General features: G+C 54.8%; 1 protein-coding gene across 1 annotated transcript; it reads right to left on the bottom strand.

Moving 5' to 3' along the window:
• Positions 1 to 6,681: 6,681 nt before the first annotated feature.
• DRG2 (developmentally regulated GTP binding protein 2) lies at positions 6,682 to 15,656 on the bottom strand. Its single transcript, XM_009286585.1, has 13 exons — positions 15,533 to 15,656; positions 14,747 to 14,907; positions 14,218 to 14,307; positions 12,965 to 13,025; positions 11,896 to 11,986; positions 11,442 to 11,514; positions 11,199 to 11,289; positions 10,906 to 11,003; positions 10,200 to 10,276; positions 9,660 to 9,748; positions 8,649 to 8,707; positions 8,169 to 8,222; positions 6,682 to 8,081 (listed from the first exon to the last, which is right to left on the bottom strand). The coding sequence occupies exons 1-13, from the start codon at positions 15,654 to 15,656 to the stop codon at positions 7,995 to 7,997; spliced, it is 1,155 nt and encodes a 384-aa protein (XP_009284860.1). The 3' UTR covers positions 6,682 to 7,994.
• Positions 15,657 to 15,694: the final 38 nt, after the last annotated feature.

Below are 15,694 nucleotides of genomic sequence, written 5' to 3'. Positions count from 1 at the left end.
CCCCATGGCAGGGAGCGTTCCACCGGGGGGGGAACGCTGCGGGGGACGGCACAGAGCACCGTCACCACCCCAAAACCGGACCCTGCCACCTCCCCACGCCTCGGGGCTCCCTGTGCTCTCCCCTGGGGAATCAACCTCTTCCCCTGGCCAGCACGGAGGGGGATGAAGCCCAGGGACCCGTTTGGCCCCATAAAGCCAAACTGCAGCACCACGAAGAGAGAATTTTGCAGAGCCCGAGGCACACGCCGCCCCGGCACTGGGAGCACGGCCAAGGGGAGCACCACAGAGGAGGAACCCAACACCAGACTAAATCCCACAGCCCCGCTGAGAAGCGGAGAGGAGCCAGGAGCCCGCGGGGGTACCCCCCCCATGCCACGCCACGCACGTTGCGTGTGCGTGCAGGTTGCCACGCGTGCCCATACGCAGCTGGCGAGGGGGTTTGCGTGTGCCACACCTGTGCCCCGTGGGGGTGCCGGCGGCGTGTTTGCACACACACGTGCCCAGGTGCAGGGTGACCTCATCAAATGTTAACGCCAAGGCTGGATTCCTGTGGCTGCAGGTTCATGAAAGTTTAAGCAGCGGCGGTGGGAACTTGCTGCCCCGTGCGGATCACCTGCGGGCAGCGGCAGGACCAGCGCGGGCAGGGGCAGCACCCACTCCACCCCCTCGCAGGGGGTATTTGGGGAGACCCAGGGGAGGAGCAGCAGCAGCAGCAGCATCCAGCTGTGCAGCAGCTGGGGGAACTCAAGAACCAGCAGCAGTTGCTGGACCGAACCCACTGGCCTCCCCCAGGACCAGGAGAGCCCCATGGCTGGCACCCCATGGCGCTGTCTTCTCCCCAGCCCAGTCCCTCCCGGCCACGTTTGCAGCAGAGGAGGTATCAGCCAAGATCTTTGATCTATCAGCCAGGAGCTTTGGCCTCCTCCCTGCATTAATTTCTGGGCCAGAAACACGCCGGTGGGGTGTGCACAGAGGGAGGTCGCCCCAGAGCTGCAGGGAGAGCAGAGGGACGGAGCGGAAGGAGAGGCCCCCGGCAGGTATCGGGAGAGGCTCCATGGGGTGACACAAACATGGGATCAGCGGGAAAGAGCTTCAGCGGAGCCCGAACCACGCGGGGAGCTTTGCCTCGCAGGAGCCCCGCCGCGGCATTGGCACGGTCCTTGCACAGGTCTGCCTTTGCCACCGTGCCGTACGGGGCTGATGCAGCCTGCCCTGCCCGCGGCACAGGCGCCTGGCCCACACCACCGCACCATCCCTCTTCCCGGCACGGGTGCACGGAGCGATGCCTGGGCACCACGATGTGGTGGGGAACCACCTCGGACACGGACACGACCCCTCCCTCGGCTGCTGGCAGCAAGCAAGGGGGTACCCAGCTGGTGAGAAGCTGCTGCTGGTCCCCACCTCCGTCCCACCACCCGTGCAATCCCCACCTCCGTCCCACTGCCCTTGACGGTCCCTACCTCTGTCCCCGCCACCCTTGGCTGAGCTGGGCAGGGCAGAGGAGGGACCGGCGGTGCTCTCCGTGCCCTGCGGCGCTGGCACGGCTCCCCATGCCGTTGCCATGGCTGTGCCTGCGGTGCCTGCCCGTGATAAGGGCTCTCTGAGAGGAGACACGGAGGAAGGGAGAGCAAGAGGGAGAGGGCAGCCTGGCCTCAGCCCAGTGGGCTTCATCCCACGCAGGGGCTGCCTTCGACGGTCCCAGCCCCCATACTGGACCCACACACACACACTTCCCAGGGTTCTTCATCCATGGGCACAGCGTTCACCTGCCTTTGGCACGGCAGACCTGGGGAAGGGGCATTCGTGCCCGCGCGCAGGGGGATGGTGGCAGATGCTGGGGGTCGGAGGGGGAACCCATGGCCATGAACCCCAAACCTTGGGGCACCCACACTTGGCAGCTGTTTCCAGGGTGTCTGGGCACAGCCACATCCAGCAGCAGGACAGGGGAGGGACCCTGGGTGCAAAACCTGGCAGTGAGGGGTTCCCGGGGGGGGAGGCGACGGGGACCAGGGCTCTGGGAGAAGATGCCCAGAGCATCCTCCGACCCCATCACCCTGAACAGCTCCAGCCACTTGGCTGAGCCAGGGAAAGCCACCTCGCCCCAGAGACACGGCCCAGGGCAGCCCCTGTCCCACCACCGCAGCCCGGAGCCGTGCCAGGGCTGGGTGCAGAAAGGGGAAGGAGGCTTTGCCCGCCCCAGCCCGGCCCGACACGCGGCTGCCCAGGACTGTACCTTTGGTGCACCGGCATTGGCGGGGCAGAGCTCCCAGGGCGGCAGCTCCGCTGTCTCCCGGCACGTCTGTGGTCACCAGCCAGCCCCGGGTCCACTTACAGCCTGTTTCCAGTTACAGCCGGAGCGGGGCCCCGTGGCACCGTACCCCGGTGCCACCGCACCGTACCATGCCGGCCCCACCGCCGCCGTGCCTCGCGGGAGCTCTGCGCCCCAGCCCCATGGAACCGGCCCAGCTGGCCAGACACCTCCCGGGTGCGGCACCTCTCATCACATCCCGTTCCCCATCATCAGTTCTGTATCATCGTGCATCCACTTTTAAACACCCGTGTGCAGGTGGGGCAGCTCTGCCACAGCTCTTGGCGCTCCAGCCACGAGCCCCAGGGATGCCAGGGGGACGGGGACAGGCTGGGCCCTTCCAGCAACGGTCAATGTGACAGCAGCGCGGTCCTCCAAGCGCCTGAGGCACCGGGGGGGTCTCTCCCTGCCATCCCGAGCACCCATCACACCCCTGAACTGGCTTGCTGATTTCCACCCCCTCCAGTTCCCCCCCCACCAAACTGAGGAGGGGGACCCAGCATCTCCCAGGGGATGCACACCGTGACCTTGCCCGCCGGCTGCTGCCTGACACCGAGAGCTGCCCGTGAGGGAGGCGTTACCGGGAAGAGAGAGGCTGGAGCAGACGCTGGAAGCAGAGACCAGCCGGGCGCGAGGCGTCCTGGGCTTAGTGCTGGCGTGCACCCAGGAACGCTGGCTGGTGGCCTTGGAGCCAGGTCACAGCCCCATGTCATCATCTTGGCCCCGGAGCCGAGCCCAGGGGCCCCGCAGAGCTCAGCTGCAGAGCCAGGCAGCTTTCCCGGGGTAAAACAGCCCCAAGGTAAAAGGAATTTGGGGATGGGGTGGTAGGAGACCTGGGGCAGAGGCTCCTGGGGAAGGAGGGGGCGTTTAGGGGAGGAAGCTCTGCTCTGGAGGGCAGCAGGAACGCTGGGACTGTAGGGAAGGTGCGAGTCGGAAGGTGAGATAAGGGGCCTAAAGGCAGCAAGCAAACTGGCAGGGACAACCAGAGACGAGAGGACACCGTACGCCCTGACCCGGAGGAGCCAAGCCCCACGGCGCAGCGTTTGCGTAAGGACCAACATTGCACACAAAGGTCCCTCCCTGGTCCTTCCCATTGTGGCCTCCGCGAGCCCAAGGGACGTGCCACCCAGCTGGGGGACTTGCAGCCACTCACCTGGGGTAGCCTAGCTCACCCGCATGGCACCGGGCCGGCTCGGTGCTGCCCGAAGCCCCCAGGCTCTGCTGGCGTCGTGCTCTTGGCCTCGCTCTCCACCGGGGACCGTCACTCCCCCGGCAGCCGCAGGACCATATTCGCTGCACGGCAGCTGCAGGCTGCTGCTATCCAATGCATATTTGATGACTGCTATTATCCTCATCTCCACTCGTGAGCAGAGGGACAGGAGCTAATCTTCCCTCTGCAGAGCTGGGGAACGTCAGGGAGGGAGCGGCTGGAGGGGCGAGGGGCAGCCAGCTCTGGTCCCCGTCCCTGTCCCCTTCCTTCCCCCGTGACGCGGCTGGACAGTCCCGCAGCCCCTTCCCTCCTGGGACGTGGACCTGCGCCACCTCTCAGTGTCACAAACCCCAGATACGAACAGCCGGTGGAGGGCCCTGAGCCACTCCTGCCCCCAAACCAATGCAAGTTTAGGAGGAGAAATCACAGGGACACGGGGGTGGACACACACAGACAGACACGCACCCTCACACCCCTCTCCAAAGTAGGGCTGGGACCAACCGGCTCCCGAGGCCGGGCACAGAGAAGGGATCTAGACACCCATCATCCCGACGATACCAGACCGCCCTCTCCTCCTCGGGGCGAGCAGGGCATTTCCACCTGCCTCCACAAAGCAGCCGGGATGAGCAGGGCAAAGAGCCTCAGGAAAAGCTCCATCCTCCCGGCTCCAGCACCGGGTTCCTGCGTCACACCAAACTGGGGACCAGTTTATCCCGCGGCGGCGGAGCCCGCAGCTCTTCCCAAACCCAGGGACAGCGAGAGCATCCTGCTGCAGGCGCTGCGCCGCCCGCCCCGGGAAAACCTCCGCTCCCTTCTCCTCCATGCAGACACGTCCCCGCCGTAATGCGGTGGGTATTTATTATGCCGATTCCTCAGAAAGCGAGGGCTTAACTGCAAATTACAATCAATAGCCCCAATCCCCAAGGGGCAGGTTCATCATTTAGCAGGCGCAACCAGAGGAATTCGAAACTATTTGCCAGCCATAAATCCTCCTCTCCGCAGGCTCCCGAGCCAGCCCCGCACGATGCGCGATGGCTGGTTGGGGTGACCCTTGTCAGCATTTGAAACAATTAAGCTGTCACTGCAGATCGTGACTCTTATATACAGCCCTGAGCAGCGCTTTAAGCTGTCAGCGTGATGGGGTGAGGGGAGCCGGCTGAGGCGAGCCCGCCGCGGTAACTGTCTCTCATTGAATTAAATGAATGTATTTGGAGTCAGAGTCTCTTTTTATTACCTTGCGAACAATTCCCGACTAAATTAAATTATAAAAGGAGCGTTCAGCCAATCAAACCTGCTTGATTGCCTGGAACAGGCGTTTTAAACAGAGCACGCCTCGGGCCGCCGCTGTTTCCAGGACTAGATGGAGGGTGGCTGATGGACTGTATCGAAGCCGATCCACTCCGCTTCACACCTGGAGCGGCGCTCAGCAGCGACGCACGGCCACGCTCCGCAAGCAAAGCGGGCCCAGGGACAGGGCAGGATCAGTGCAGCCCTCTGGGATCGGGGTACGGTGCTAAGGAAAACCGGAGTCGGCCGAAAGAGCAGAGGAACGGCAGGGGGCTGCGGCGCAGAAGAGCAGACCGGCAGCCGGGCTGCCGAGGGCGGCTTTCTCCGAGCATCGTCCGGCCAAGCCTTCCCTCGTACAGCGGAGAAAATGCAGCAAGCTGCTCTGCGGGGGGCAAACCCGCGGCCCCTGCCTCCACCTCTCCCCCGTCCTCCTGGACAGAGGAAAGCCCTTCTCCAAAAACACTCAGCAAGGAGGCTCCGAGCACGCCTTCCCTTCGCTAACTCCCCCACAGGGCTAACGAGGGGTCTGACCAATTCCGTAAACCTCAGGAAGCTCCGGTACAATCAATGCAGCAAGCTGCTCTGCGGGGGGCAAACCCGCGGCCCCTGCCTCCACCTCTCCCCCGTCCTCCTGGACAGAGGAAAGCCCTTCTCCAAAAACACTCAGCAAGGAGGCTCCGAGCACGCCTTCCCTTCGCTAACTCCCCCACAGGGCTAACGAGGGGTCTGACCAATTCCGTAAGCCTCAGGAAGCTCCGGTACAATCCTGACAGTTAGATCTACTAACGCTGCAGTAGATTTCCGCCCTGCCCCGAGGACCTTGCTTTCTCGGGATTCGGAGATATCTCCGGGCAAACCTTCTCCCGCACCGAACTGCGATGCTTGCAGCTTCTAACGTTAAGGGCAGAACAATTAGGGGAGCCGTCTGGAAGAATGAACGCTGCAATTAAACGCATGCATTTTCAAACAGAGCTATAAACTTGCTTGCAAAAAAGCTACTCTCACTAAAAAAAAGAAGTTAGCTTCTTCTGGCTTAACTATTTTTACTTCATCCCCATTCCAAATTTAATCATGTATCCGTTCGTTTTGAACAGGATAAACGCCCGATTTCCTAAACGAAGGGTAAGGCTAATTAGACAGAGGGGTTTTTATCGATGGCACACTAGTCAATTTGAAACCCGAACACACCGAGAGGTAGGCACTGACTAACCAAGGACATGTTTTAGCAGGTAATACTGCGCATTTCAGCCTCACGCAAGCATCAACCATTTCCCCAACTCCACACGCTACCTGGCCTAAGGACAAAGCCCAGTCAGCAGTCCTGGCTGCCCGGACGCGTGCCGGGGCTTGGCGGGCTCCTGGGTTTGGAGTGGAAAAAGTCAGAAACTCGGGGACAAAATGAAACCAAAAGGAACTCTTTGTGCGGGCAGCTCTGCCTGCGCAACCTTCACAGGAAATTTAAAGGGCAAGTTAATGTGCTGGAACGGCATCCCACCCAATTCACGCAGAGAAGTGCCTGCTTTCTACAGCCAGCTCGGGCATAATGCGGCTAATTTGGAGCTCATTCTCCGCTAGCTGCCACCGCGGTCGGGATTTGCTCTGCACTCCAGCTGTGAACAAAGCCAGGAACAGGGAAGGGAACTTACAGAGTTCAAAGTCACCTTCTTAGCTTGGGTATTGTGTATAATACTTATTTATCTCCCATCACACCTCATCAAGTCCCCTCCAGGCTCAGAGCCCTCTTGCAGCCGCTTCACAATCTATTCCCCCCCAACCTCCTGCGACAGCATCCAGGATTCCTCAGGTGGCCGAAGGTAAAAAAAAAAGAGAGTTAGAAAACACACCAAACCATCTACCCGCTGCAGGCAGACACCTACAGTTCACATGAAATAGCAACTTTTATTTTCTCAAATAAAATAATCCTTCCATTTCTGCTCGATCAGTTTGTGAGGGGTGGGGAGGAGCACAAAGGAGAGGGAAGGAGCCCTGCTCAGACAAGTTTGCGATCAGACCTGTCCTCACAGTTAAGAATCCACATCAGACCGAACCCTTTTTCAATGAAAGAAAATAAAAGCTATTGGCAACTCTTGATCCCAGAAGGAAAGAGCTGTTCTCTATCAGGCACTCTGAATTGTTTAGCATCAGTATTCAATGAAAAAGCATGATTAGAAAAATCCCAGATCTCTGATGAAAAATATCCAGACAAGCAACGATGTTTAACAGGGCTGGGGTAAAACCCGTGGCATAGGATGGTACTTTGAGCTCAAAGAGCCGTTACTGGAATTGAGGGGCACGATTGAGAAAGGAGGAGATCCCCAGCAATACTCTTGGGGACTAACAGGCAGGACAAGAGCAAAGGAGGAAACTCCCAAGACAGCTCCTCGACGAGCGATACGCCAGAAGTGAACCCTCACTGCAGCCTATGGCTCTTGGATCGTACCCTGCTGCAGTTTGGCCAGGTTAATCATTCATTAACAAAGTTTCATTTCTCATCTCGGTACCAGTTGGACCAGGAAACCCTACTGCAGAGCCAAGGAGAGGCACAGAGTGCAAGGTTTTAATGTTAATTGAGGTGGGACCATTACAAATTCACCAGGGGTTGCCTCGGATGCAGAGACTGAAGCCTCTAACAGTGAAAGCTGCAGAGACGACGCGTCCAACGAGCAGGGGAGGGAGAACTTCGTTTCCGTTTCAGATCAACGCTTAAATTAAGTGAATGGATAAGCAGCAAAGCATCAGCAATGCTCTCTCAGCCCTGGCTTCCCTGTCCCAAAGCACAGGGCCAGATTTGTTGACACAAACCCATCACCTTCCCACTGGTTAAGCAAGCCACTGGTAGCTTAACACATGGATCCATGTGCAAACCCTACTAGGGGCAGGACATTGCTGGCTGTGGGAGCGGTGTCCTGGGAGAACTTGGCTCCTTTTTTTAAGAAACATTACTTCGCCTGAAATGCTGCAAGATGGAAACCCATCTTCCCCATCCCCACCTGCAAGTACAGTAGCCTCATTTTCTGCCTTTCTCCAAGAGAAGGAGCTTCACGGAAGCTTTCTCACTTTCTTGGCTGTAGAACACGTCTCCCTTTTTCTTTTTTTCTTTTTTTTTTTTTTTTTTGGTTTTGTTTTGCTTTTATGTGGTCAGTTCCAATTCTAGTGATTAAAGACAAGGTCAGGCACCAGCAAAGAGGGTTACTTCTTCACGATCTGAATGACATCTTCATGCTCCATCATATGGGTTAAGCCCACTCTTTGAGGGCTGTATTTTGTGCTTGTCCCCTTTAAAGCAAAAGGGGGAGAAGGGTTAGGAGAAGACCGGTCAGAGACACCCGAGGACAGGGATTTCATTTGCTGTTAAACACTTACCCACACCAAGGCATATTTGAACTGGCTGGCTAATGATCTGTGAATTCGATGGCACTGCAAGACAGACAGACAGCACGTGAGGCAGTTCAGTGACGCTACTTTGCAAACAACTTGCTCAATATCCAGGAACTAGAAGCAACTCAGGTCTATGCCAAAAATTACAATCGTGACTTTAGGAGCCAGTTAACAGCACTTGAAAGGATACAGAACAGACACACAGGAATCACCAGTCCACATAAAGCCCCATGCCACCGCTTCCGTGTGCTTTTTCAACTGGACTGCATTAAGTAATTTTTTTTTAACTTTTCATACCAGCTAGGAAAGAAACCTGAGGCAGATGGAATCAGTAAAAGGTAACAAAAGGAGAAGCCCAGCTAAACACCGAGATATCCCGAGCTTTATGAAGCATAAATCATAGCAGGCTCCAGGAGGAACCTGCCTTCTACAGACAAGGAAACGTAAAAGATGCAGAGAAATTACCACATGCTCCACAGAGGCCCCCTTCCGTAGAATAATGGCATCTGTAAAGTCTGGTCTCTCTGTGGAGAAGCAGGAGAGGGGGAGAAAAAAGAGCATTGGATTTCCATCAAGCGTGTTCTAACATGCTGACACCATCTCACATTGCCTTGTGCTTACTACTCCCAAATTCCTCCTCCCGTTACACTTGCCAGCTCCCAGACAGAACAGGTATCCGGGTACGTGAAAGCATCAGATGAGTTCTGCGGACACTCCAGCACCCACAGGTACGGTTACCCACGTCACACAGTCGACAGCTTCCTCACAATTTACCTGCTCCAACTCCGTTCCAAACACTTGACTTAGGACAAACGAAACCACCCAAGTCAAAACACACCTGCTCGAGTAAGACAAAATCACTCTGCAGTTTTCTGTAAAATCCCCAAGATTTCACAGCTTAACAAGCTCATAGAAAGTTCCTCAATCTCCTCACATCCACCCCAGTTCAGCGTCACAGCTGTTCACAACCAAAGAGGAACAAGTTACAGACGTGCCTTCATCACTGGGAGAAGCTGCAAGCGAATTGTAAAGCAAAAGGAGGATCAAAGGCACTCCTGAGCCTCCGGAGCCTGGCGTGGGAATCGCCAAACCTCTCTCAGCAGGAACAGGAGACCTCTTCTGGGTAGCGATGGGCCGAACAGCTCATCACAGAGCGTGCATAATAAGGAAGAAAGCTGCAAACTTGCAAACTTTATTTCCTTAGATCATCACGCAAAGTCTTATGAAAATTCAGCTCTTCTAGTGCAGAGAGAATAGGAGGGCTGTGGTGGGGTACACGCATGGCTGGATCAGATGGAACAGAAAGCATTTCCCAAGAGCTGAAAGCTGGTTAGGGAAAGCGCAGTTGCAGCATTTCCAAGGCACAAGAGATCGCCGACAGCCAGGCATCCAAGACCCGCTGGCAGCCTGTCTGCCTTTGATGAGCAGCAGCCCTTTCTGCCTTTCAAAACTGCTCTTCAGCTAATGGTCACTTACGTCCTCGTTTCTTGGTGTAGATGCAGGTAAGTGCCAGGTATTCCCAGAGCTTCTCCAGCAAGTAGTCCAGGTTCAGTTTCATGCCACAGCTGCAAAACACCCGGAACATCTCCATGTTTACCGCTGTTGTGATTTAGAGATCCAGAGAACAAGGTGAAATGTCTTATTAAAGCGCTAGGGAACAAGGGGAAAAGTCTTTAACGAGGCCAGTAAAGGAAAAACATAAGGTGAAATAAACAGGGCTTTCAGAAGGGCAAGCAGCTTTGAAGCAGCAAAGCCCCAGTCAGATATATCAGCACTTCTAAGGAAACAAGCTAGACTGGCTTACTCCGGCCTGCAGACAGTGCGGAGAAGCCGAGCAGCCTGCCTCTCCAGGGGAAAGAAGCCTGGAAAAAGCTGCACGGCGGCTCTGCTTCTCACCCCAGCAGCTGCAGGCAGCCCCGGGAGAAGCCCCTTCTTGGGAGAGGGTGGAGAAAGGGGTATGAAAGAAACCACCGCACCATCTGGGCCAGCACATCAGGCAGCGTGACGAGCTCCTACCTGATTACAACACTGTGGGGTCTCCGAGCAAGACGATCCACTTCCTCCATAGATATCTGGTCAATCTTGTTATAAACCTAAGTCAAAGGAAAAACAACACGCCCTTTAGGAAGCCAATTCAGCAACACTGCAAGGAAGTAAGACACGTACACATAGGTATAACAGGGTCGTCCGAGCCTCTGAAACAGAAACACAGATCCTGGCAGCCAGAGGGCAGGCCAAGGCTCTTAGTAAAATAAACTGTCGAAATTCAGAAGCCTAAATGTAAGTTTGGGCCTTTTAAAGCTCTCCCTTTGGGGTGACTTGCAACATGTTCTCCAGTATCTTGGATTTCACTATAGACCCAGTCGTGCTCAAACAGAGCCATTAAGCGACCTCTGGCACAAGGGACCAGCAGTGAAAACTCAAGCGAAGAGCTCGCAGCACGGGAACCGAAGGCTTCGCACCGTGGGAGCAAACCCCACGCCACCAGGACACGCAGCTCGTGCTGCTCCACGGCAGCCAGCCACAAGAGGGCACAGGGAACACACACAGAGTACAGCTGCGTATGTAAAGCTTATAAAGAGCTCCCTGTTGAGCTGTGCTTTCCACCTCTTAAACCCCAAATCGTTACTGCTTTAAGGAACCCGGAAGAGCCAGTGTTTCCTTCAGCAAAGAGTGGAGATGCTCGGTGCTGCAGAAGGCAGGCTGTTTCTGAGATACTCACGTAGAGGCACGGCATGTAGACCCTGTTGCCTACGATCACGTCAATGAACTCATCAGGGGAACAATCCTCTCTGAAGAGGACCTCAGCATTGAAGATTTCTGAGGTGAACGTTGTCAAGGCCCAAATGCCAGCATGTCTAAACACCACGGTGAGCCAATGGGCTGAGCTCGCTTGTGAAAGCCTGTTCTCAACCCAGCAAGCACCAAAGACCCAGCAGGGTTGTCCCGCAGCAGGCACCACTTGACTCACGAGCTGCTGATGGCTCAGAGGTCTCCCCTTTTAGGAAAGGATACTATATTCGTGGAGGATGAGCTGCACCAACTTCTCGGAGCACTGAGTCAGCGTGACAGTTGAGTTGAAGGAGATACCTCCACCCTTCTTCGGCTGCAGGGAGGCAATAAAGGAACTTAAGAACAGTCTGCAAAATCCGCAACCCCCCTTCAGTTTGTCCAACTTGAGGGGCAGCACACAGTGACCTCGGCTTCGAGTAGGCAGCCAGACACAAGCTGTGCTTGCAGCAGCCCAGGAAACCTCACCTTGAAGTAGATATTTGGTTTGCTTTTGTTCAGCCGGATTCCGACAGATTCCAGTTCTTTCTCCAGCAAGGCCCTGCAGGGACACCGCACGTTAGTACCTGTGAGGCTTTCCTTTTTGACCATCGTATTGACACAGCCTTGCCATAAGCTTTCACTACAACCTAAAAACCAGCGCTAATGCAGGACAGTCAGTGGTGGAAGTCCAGGCTGACATCCCCACCTCTGAACAGCCATCCTGTGGGAATGATCCTTCAGCTGGGAAGCCCAGGCCAGTTAGCTAGCACGCTTCTAATGGAGTACAACCTCCACCTCATACTCAATAGCTGAAGTACTGGTTCCCCAACGCGCACGGGACACAACACTTCAGGGAGCTGGCATGTTTTCTGGGCACGTGGGAACCCCTGAACCTGGCCCACCACCCCACAGCTCCACGTGCCCAGAGGCACACGCTCACCTCTGTACTTCACCCTTCGTGGCATCCAGCATCATAATAACGACGTCTGCTGTCCTGGCCACAGCTATCACCTGCCGACCTCTGCCCTTCCCTGAGAAGAGAGGAGATGGCCATACATCAGTGAGAGAAACTAGCTACGAGCTCTGCGGCAGACGGGGGCTCCTGCCCTGCACAGCTGCTTGGAAGCAAGGAAAAAGACCCTGCGGTGCTGTACTGGCTGAAGTCAGCTGCTGGGGGGCCTGAGCGAGCGCATCTGGTCCGTCCGTACTGTCTTATGTCCAGCACAAGCCCTAACAAATACTCTTTGCTGCTGCTCCTCCACCACAGGTTACCTGAACTAGTGTGTGTAAAGCTATCCGAGTACGGCTGCACGGGTGGAAATTACATTCTCTGTCAGCAGGACGGACATCCCCAGGCACGTGCAACGGCAGCAGCTCCAGGCAGCAGAGGCAGCTTACCCAGAACAGTGATGTGGGCCCAGGGCCCCCGTGCAGAGAGGTTACGTACACTTTCTGGTCAAAAAGGAGAGAGGCCTTATTAATTAGGCCATGATCCTCCAGGAAAAAAAAAAAAAAGGCCATTAGGAGATTTTCCAAAGTTTCCTGAGGCATCTTCTGACACAACCAGCCAATCTGGACAATGACAAAGCAGAGGGACAAAGCCAACACCTCTTCCCAGAATCAGGAGTCATGGGAGGACTGGCAGGAACTCAGGAAATTAGTCAAAAGAGGTTACTGTTTAGCTGTAATTTCCCCCTCCGCCTCTCTAGCATCTTTCTTTAGATCTCCTCTGTACCAGAAAACAGATGAGCAAGATAACACTCACGCAAGAAGGTGAGAAGTGACTGGCTTGCTTTGGCTCCCACCTCCAGAAAAGCATCTTTCTGCTACATATAGAGCCTTACGTGGGCTCAGGGATAAGAATCGTGCCTCACATAAGATCAAGGACTCTCAAATTTGGAAAGCCAACGTGGGAACTATTGGCCCAGGAAACCTGCTAACGTCCGAGACACCCAGGTACGCTACTGAGGGCAAACCCCTACTTTACAGGAACACAGAGATCAGCCAACCTTGCGCTGCTCCTTCGATGATTCCAGGCAGATCCAGCAGCTGAATATTGGCTCCTTTGTACTGAAAAGAAAACAGAAGGAAGGAAAGCTGAAAGCTTTGGGCAGGGCACCCGACCTGCCTCAAAAGCCCCAAGCACGCGCTGGAGTCCGAAGCCTGCGGAGAGCGGAACCGGATGAACCCGACGGAGCAGGAGAACTTCGCACAAAGCTGACGGCTGTTTTGTTGAGGGAACCTCCAGAGTGTTTCCTACGAAGCTGCGTTCACCACCACCTGCCGCGGTACGTTAGGCCCTGACCTCCTAGAGCAATACATGATTGCAGTTTGACAAAGCACCAGGAAAACAGCACAGTACGAGAGTAGCATTATCCCGAGTCGGTGAAACGGAAAGGAAAGAAAAAAACAACCCAAAACCTTGCTTTCTTGGTTTAACAAGAAAGCACTCTAACAAGCAAGTGCCGCCGCCTCTTACCGAGACGGGTCAGAACGATTCAGACGCGTTGCAGGTTGACGTGTTGTGTGCCAGGGAATAACGGGAGACTTTCATTCACCAGATCTGCAGGGGCATTAGCTTTCAAGCTATTGTCGCAGCGAAGTCCTCAGTAACGGCTTTAGCGACTGACTGCAGCTCACGGCTGCGTTTGGATGCGTTACAATATCTGCGTTCGTTTTAACACCGATACGGTTACTTTCACTATTTAAGTCCGCTTTCAATTCTGACCCAAATTTTCTCATTACTCTTGGACACTTTTCAGTTTGATGCCCTTTATCATTTGCTTTACTGACGGATGCTTAGGCCACCGCTAATAAAACTCCTCAAGGACAGGAGTAGTTGGATTTTCTTTCCAAATTGATCACAGTGCAGATTGCCTCTTTTAAAGCTTCATTAAAAACAAATCTGTCAAGGTTTCCAGCCATCTGGTCAATGGCGCCAACAGCGGTTATAAAAAATTCAGTTGAGAATTGTCGTATTGCTCTGGTCAGTCAAACGGCAGCGCATGAAACCCCGTTCGGGCAGTCAATCCTGAAGAGTTACGCAGCCTAGGGAAGTGCTAAAGCAGCACTGCAGGTTGCAGAAGACCTGATACCGCAAGCACTCGAGACGTCCTAAAGTTTAAAGCAGAAGTCAGCAGAGATCTTTGGATATCGCTGCTTCTTAGCGGTAGCACAAGTGTAACTGGTGTAAACAGACACATTTACACGTCTGGGTTTCTTACCACCGCCGCTGTGCTGAAGGGAGGAGAATCCTACTTACTTCTATGACTCCTGGGATACACGTCAGGGTTGTGAACTCGTAAGACGCAGCTTCGCTGGCAGTTGAGGTCATTAAACTCAAAAACGTGGACTGAAATGCAAGAGATCAGCATCACTAGAGATACGCAAACGAAAGAGCCGGTAAACGTTCAGCAAAACAAGCAACACCAAAGCGTCCCTCAGCTTTTAGAAGTCGTGTTGCGGCTGTTCCAGGCACGGGGGCTGGAGCGGTGATGGGACAGCCAGCGCCTTCGCTGAACGAAGGTCAATCCTGTGCTCTCAGCTATTTTCTCAGCAGTGCTGTGGCTGGGCAAGACCAAGTTTCAGGCTGTTACCACAGGGCACCGCACACGAGACGAAGGAGTGTTTCCCCTAGCTCTATCTTTCAGCTCTCAGCGTACCATAATTTTCTGTTAAGTCATGGCAAGAAGGTGAAAGACGAAGAGAAGATGGATATCTGCTTTACAGCCACTGCTAACCACAAACCAGGAAACACACACGCCACGTGGTTAACGCAGACACTCACTGACCTTACCCACAGAAGGAAAACCGATCAGCGCCACCCGGGCATCTCCGGATTTCATCACATCGAAGCCTTCTCCCTTAGCGGCCGAGGATTTGGAGGGTTCTAGCAACTGAGCTCTGTATTTTGCAAGCTTTGCCTTCAGCAGGCCGAGGTGGTACTCAGTGGCTGGAATAAGACAAACGCAACAACTGGTTGGCAGAAAGTTGCTGATAATTCACTTCTAGAAATAAGAACCTTCCTAAAAAGAAACACGATGGATCTCGGTCAACGTCTTAACCACCGCCACACACACAAGCTACCCCCCAAGCTGTTCCGTAACCTTTTGAAATACCGGGCAAACCTTCTAGTAACCTGCACAGAAAGTCAGACTCGAGGTAAACAAGCAGCCAAAAAAACCCCGAGCAAAAGGAGCAAGCCAGAGGGAGAGCAGGTGCAGGAACGAACGGGTGAAGGGAGGCAGCTAAGGAGGGAGAGGTGACAGGGGGAACAGCCGCTCCTGGGCAAAGGCCCCTCCTTACACCCGGTCACATTCAGCACGCCAAAAACCCAGGGGTTTTCTCCCCTGCTCTCGTCAACTTTTAAAGACGTGTTTAACTTGGAGCTCACGTGCGTGAAAGTACTTTATTGACTTATTCTTAGCAGAACGCTTGAATTTACACCTGATACAGGGGAAAAAAAAAAGAAAAAAAAAAAGAAGATAGCTGTTCCTGTAGAAGTTCCCTTTGTAACAGGGAAGGGCAAGACACCCAGGAGATTACAGGATTTACTATTTTTCCTTTCCATTATCTACCACAGCCTAAAGCCTCCAGAAGCAGCAAGGCGCTGGGCACCCGCTCCAGCAGCGCCCGCGGGAGCTCTGCTCCCCAGTCCCCTCTTTGAGTTAAGGCATTTAAACACCAGCTCGGGGACCCCATGGCAGACAGCCCCGGACCCCCCCCCCCCCCCCCGCACC

The sequence above is a fragment of the Aptenodytes forsteri genome, unplaced genomic scaffold (assembly GCF_000699145.1).
Source record: "Aptenodytes forsteri isolate BGI_AS27 unplaced genomic scaffold, ASM69914v1 Scaffold55, whole genome shotgun sequence".
Classification (NCBI taxonomy): Eukaryota; Metazoa; Chordata; class Aves; order Sphenisciformes; family Spheniscidae; genus Aptenodytes; species Aptenodytes forsteri.
This window is presented reverse-complemented; position numbering and strand designations above follow the sequence as displayed.

Excerpts from the sequence above, each read along its gene's own strand:
- DRG2 (XM_009286585.1), bottom strand. The coding sequence starts at position 15,656 with ATGGGGTCCCCGAGCTGGTGTTTAAATGCCTTAACTCAAAGAGGGGAC. Across the intron at positions 14,308-14,746 it reads GTTTTCCTTCTGTGGGTAAG|TCCACGTTTTTGAGTTTAAT; the intron begins GTCAGTGAGTGT and ends CTTGCATTTCAG. Across the intron at positions 11,515-11,895 it reads ACGAAGGGTGAAGTACAGAG|GGCCTTGCTGGAGAAAGAAC; the intron begins GTGAGCGTGTGC and ends GTGTCCCTGCAG.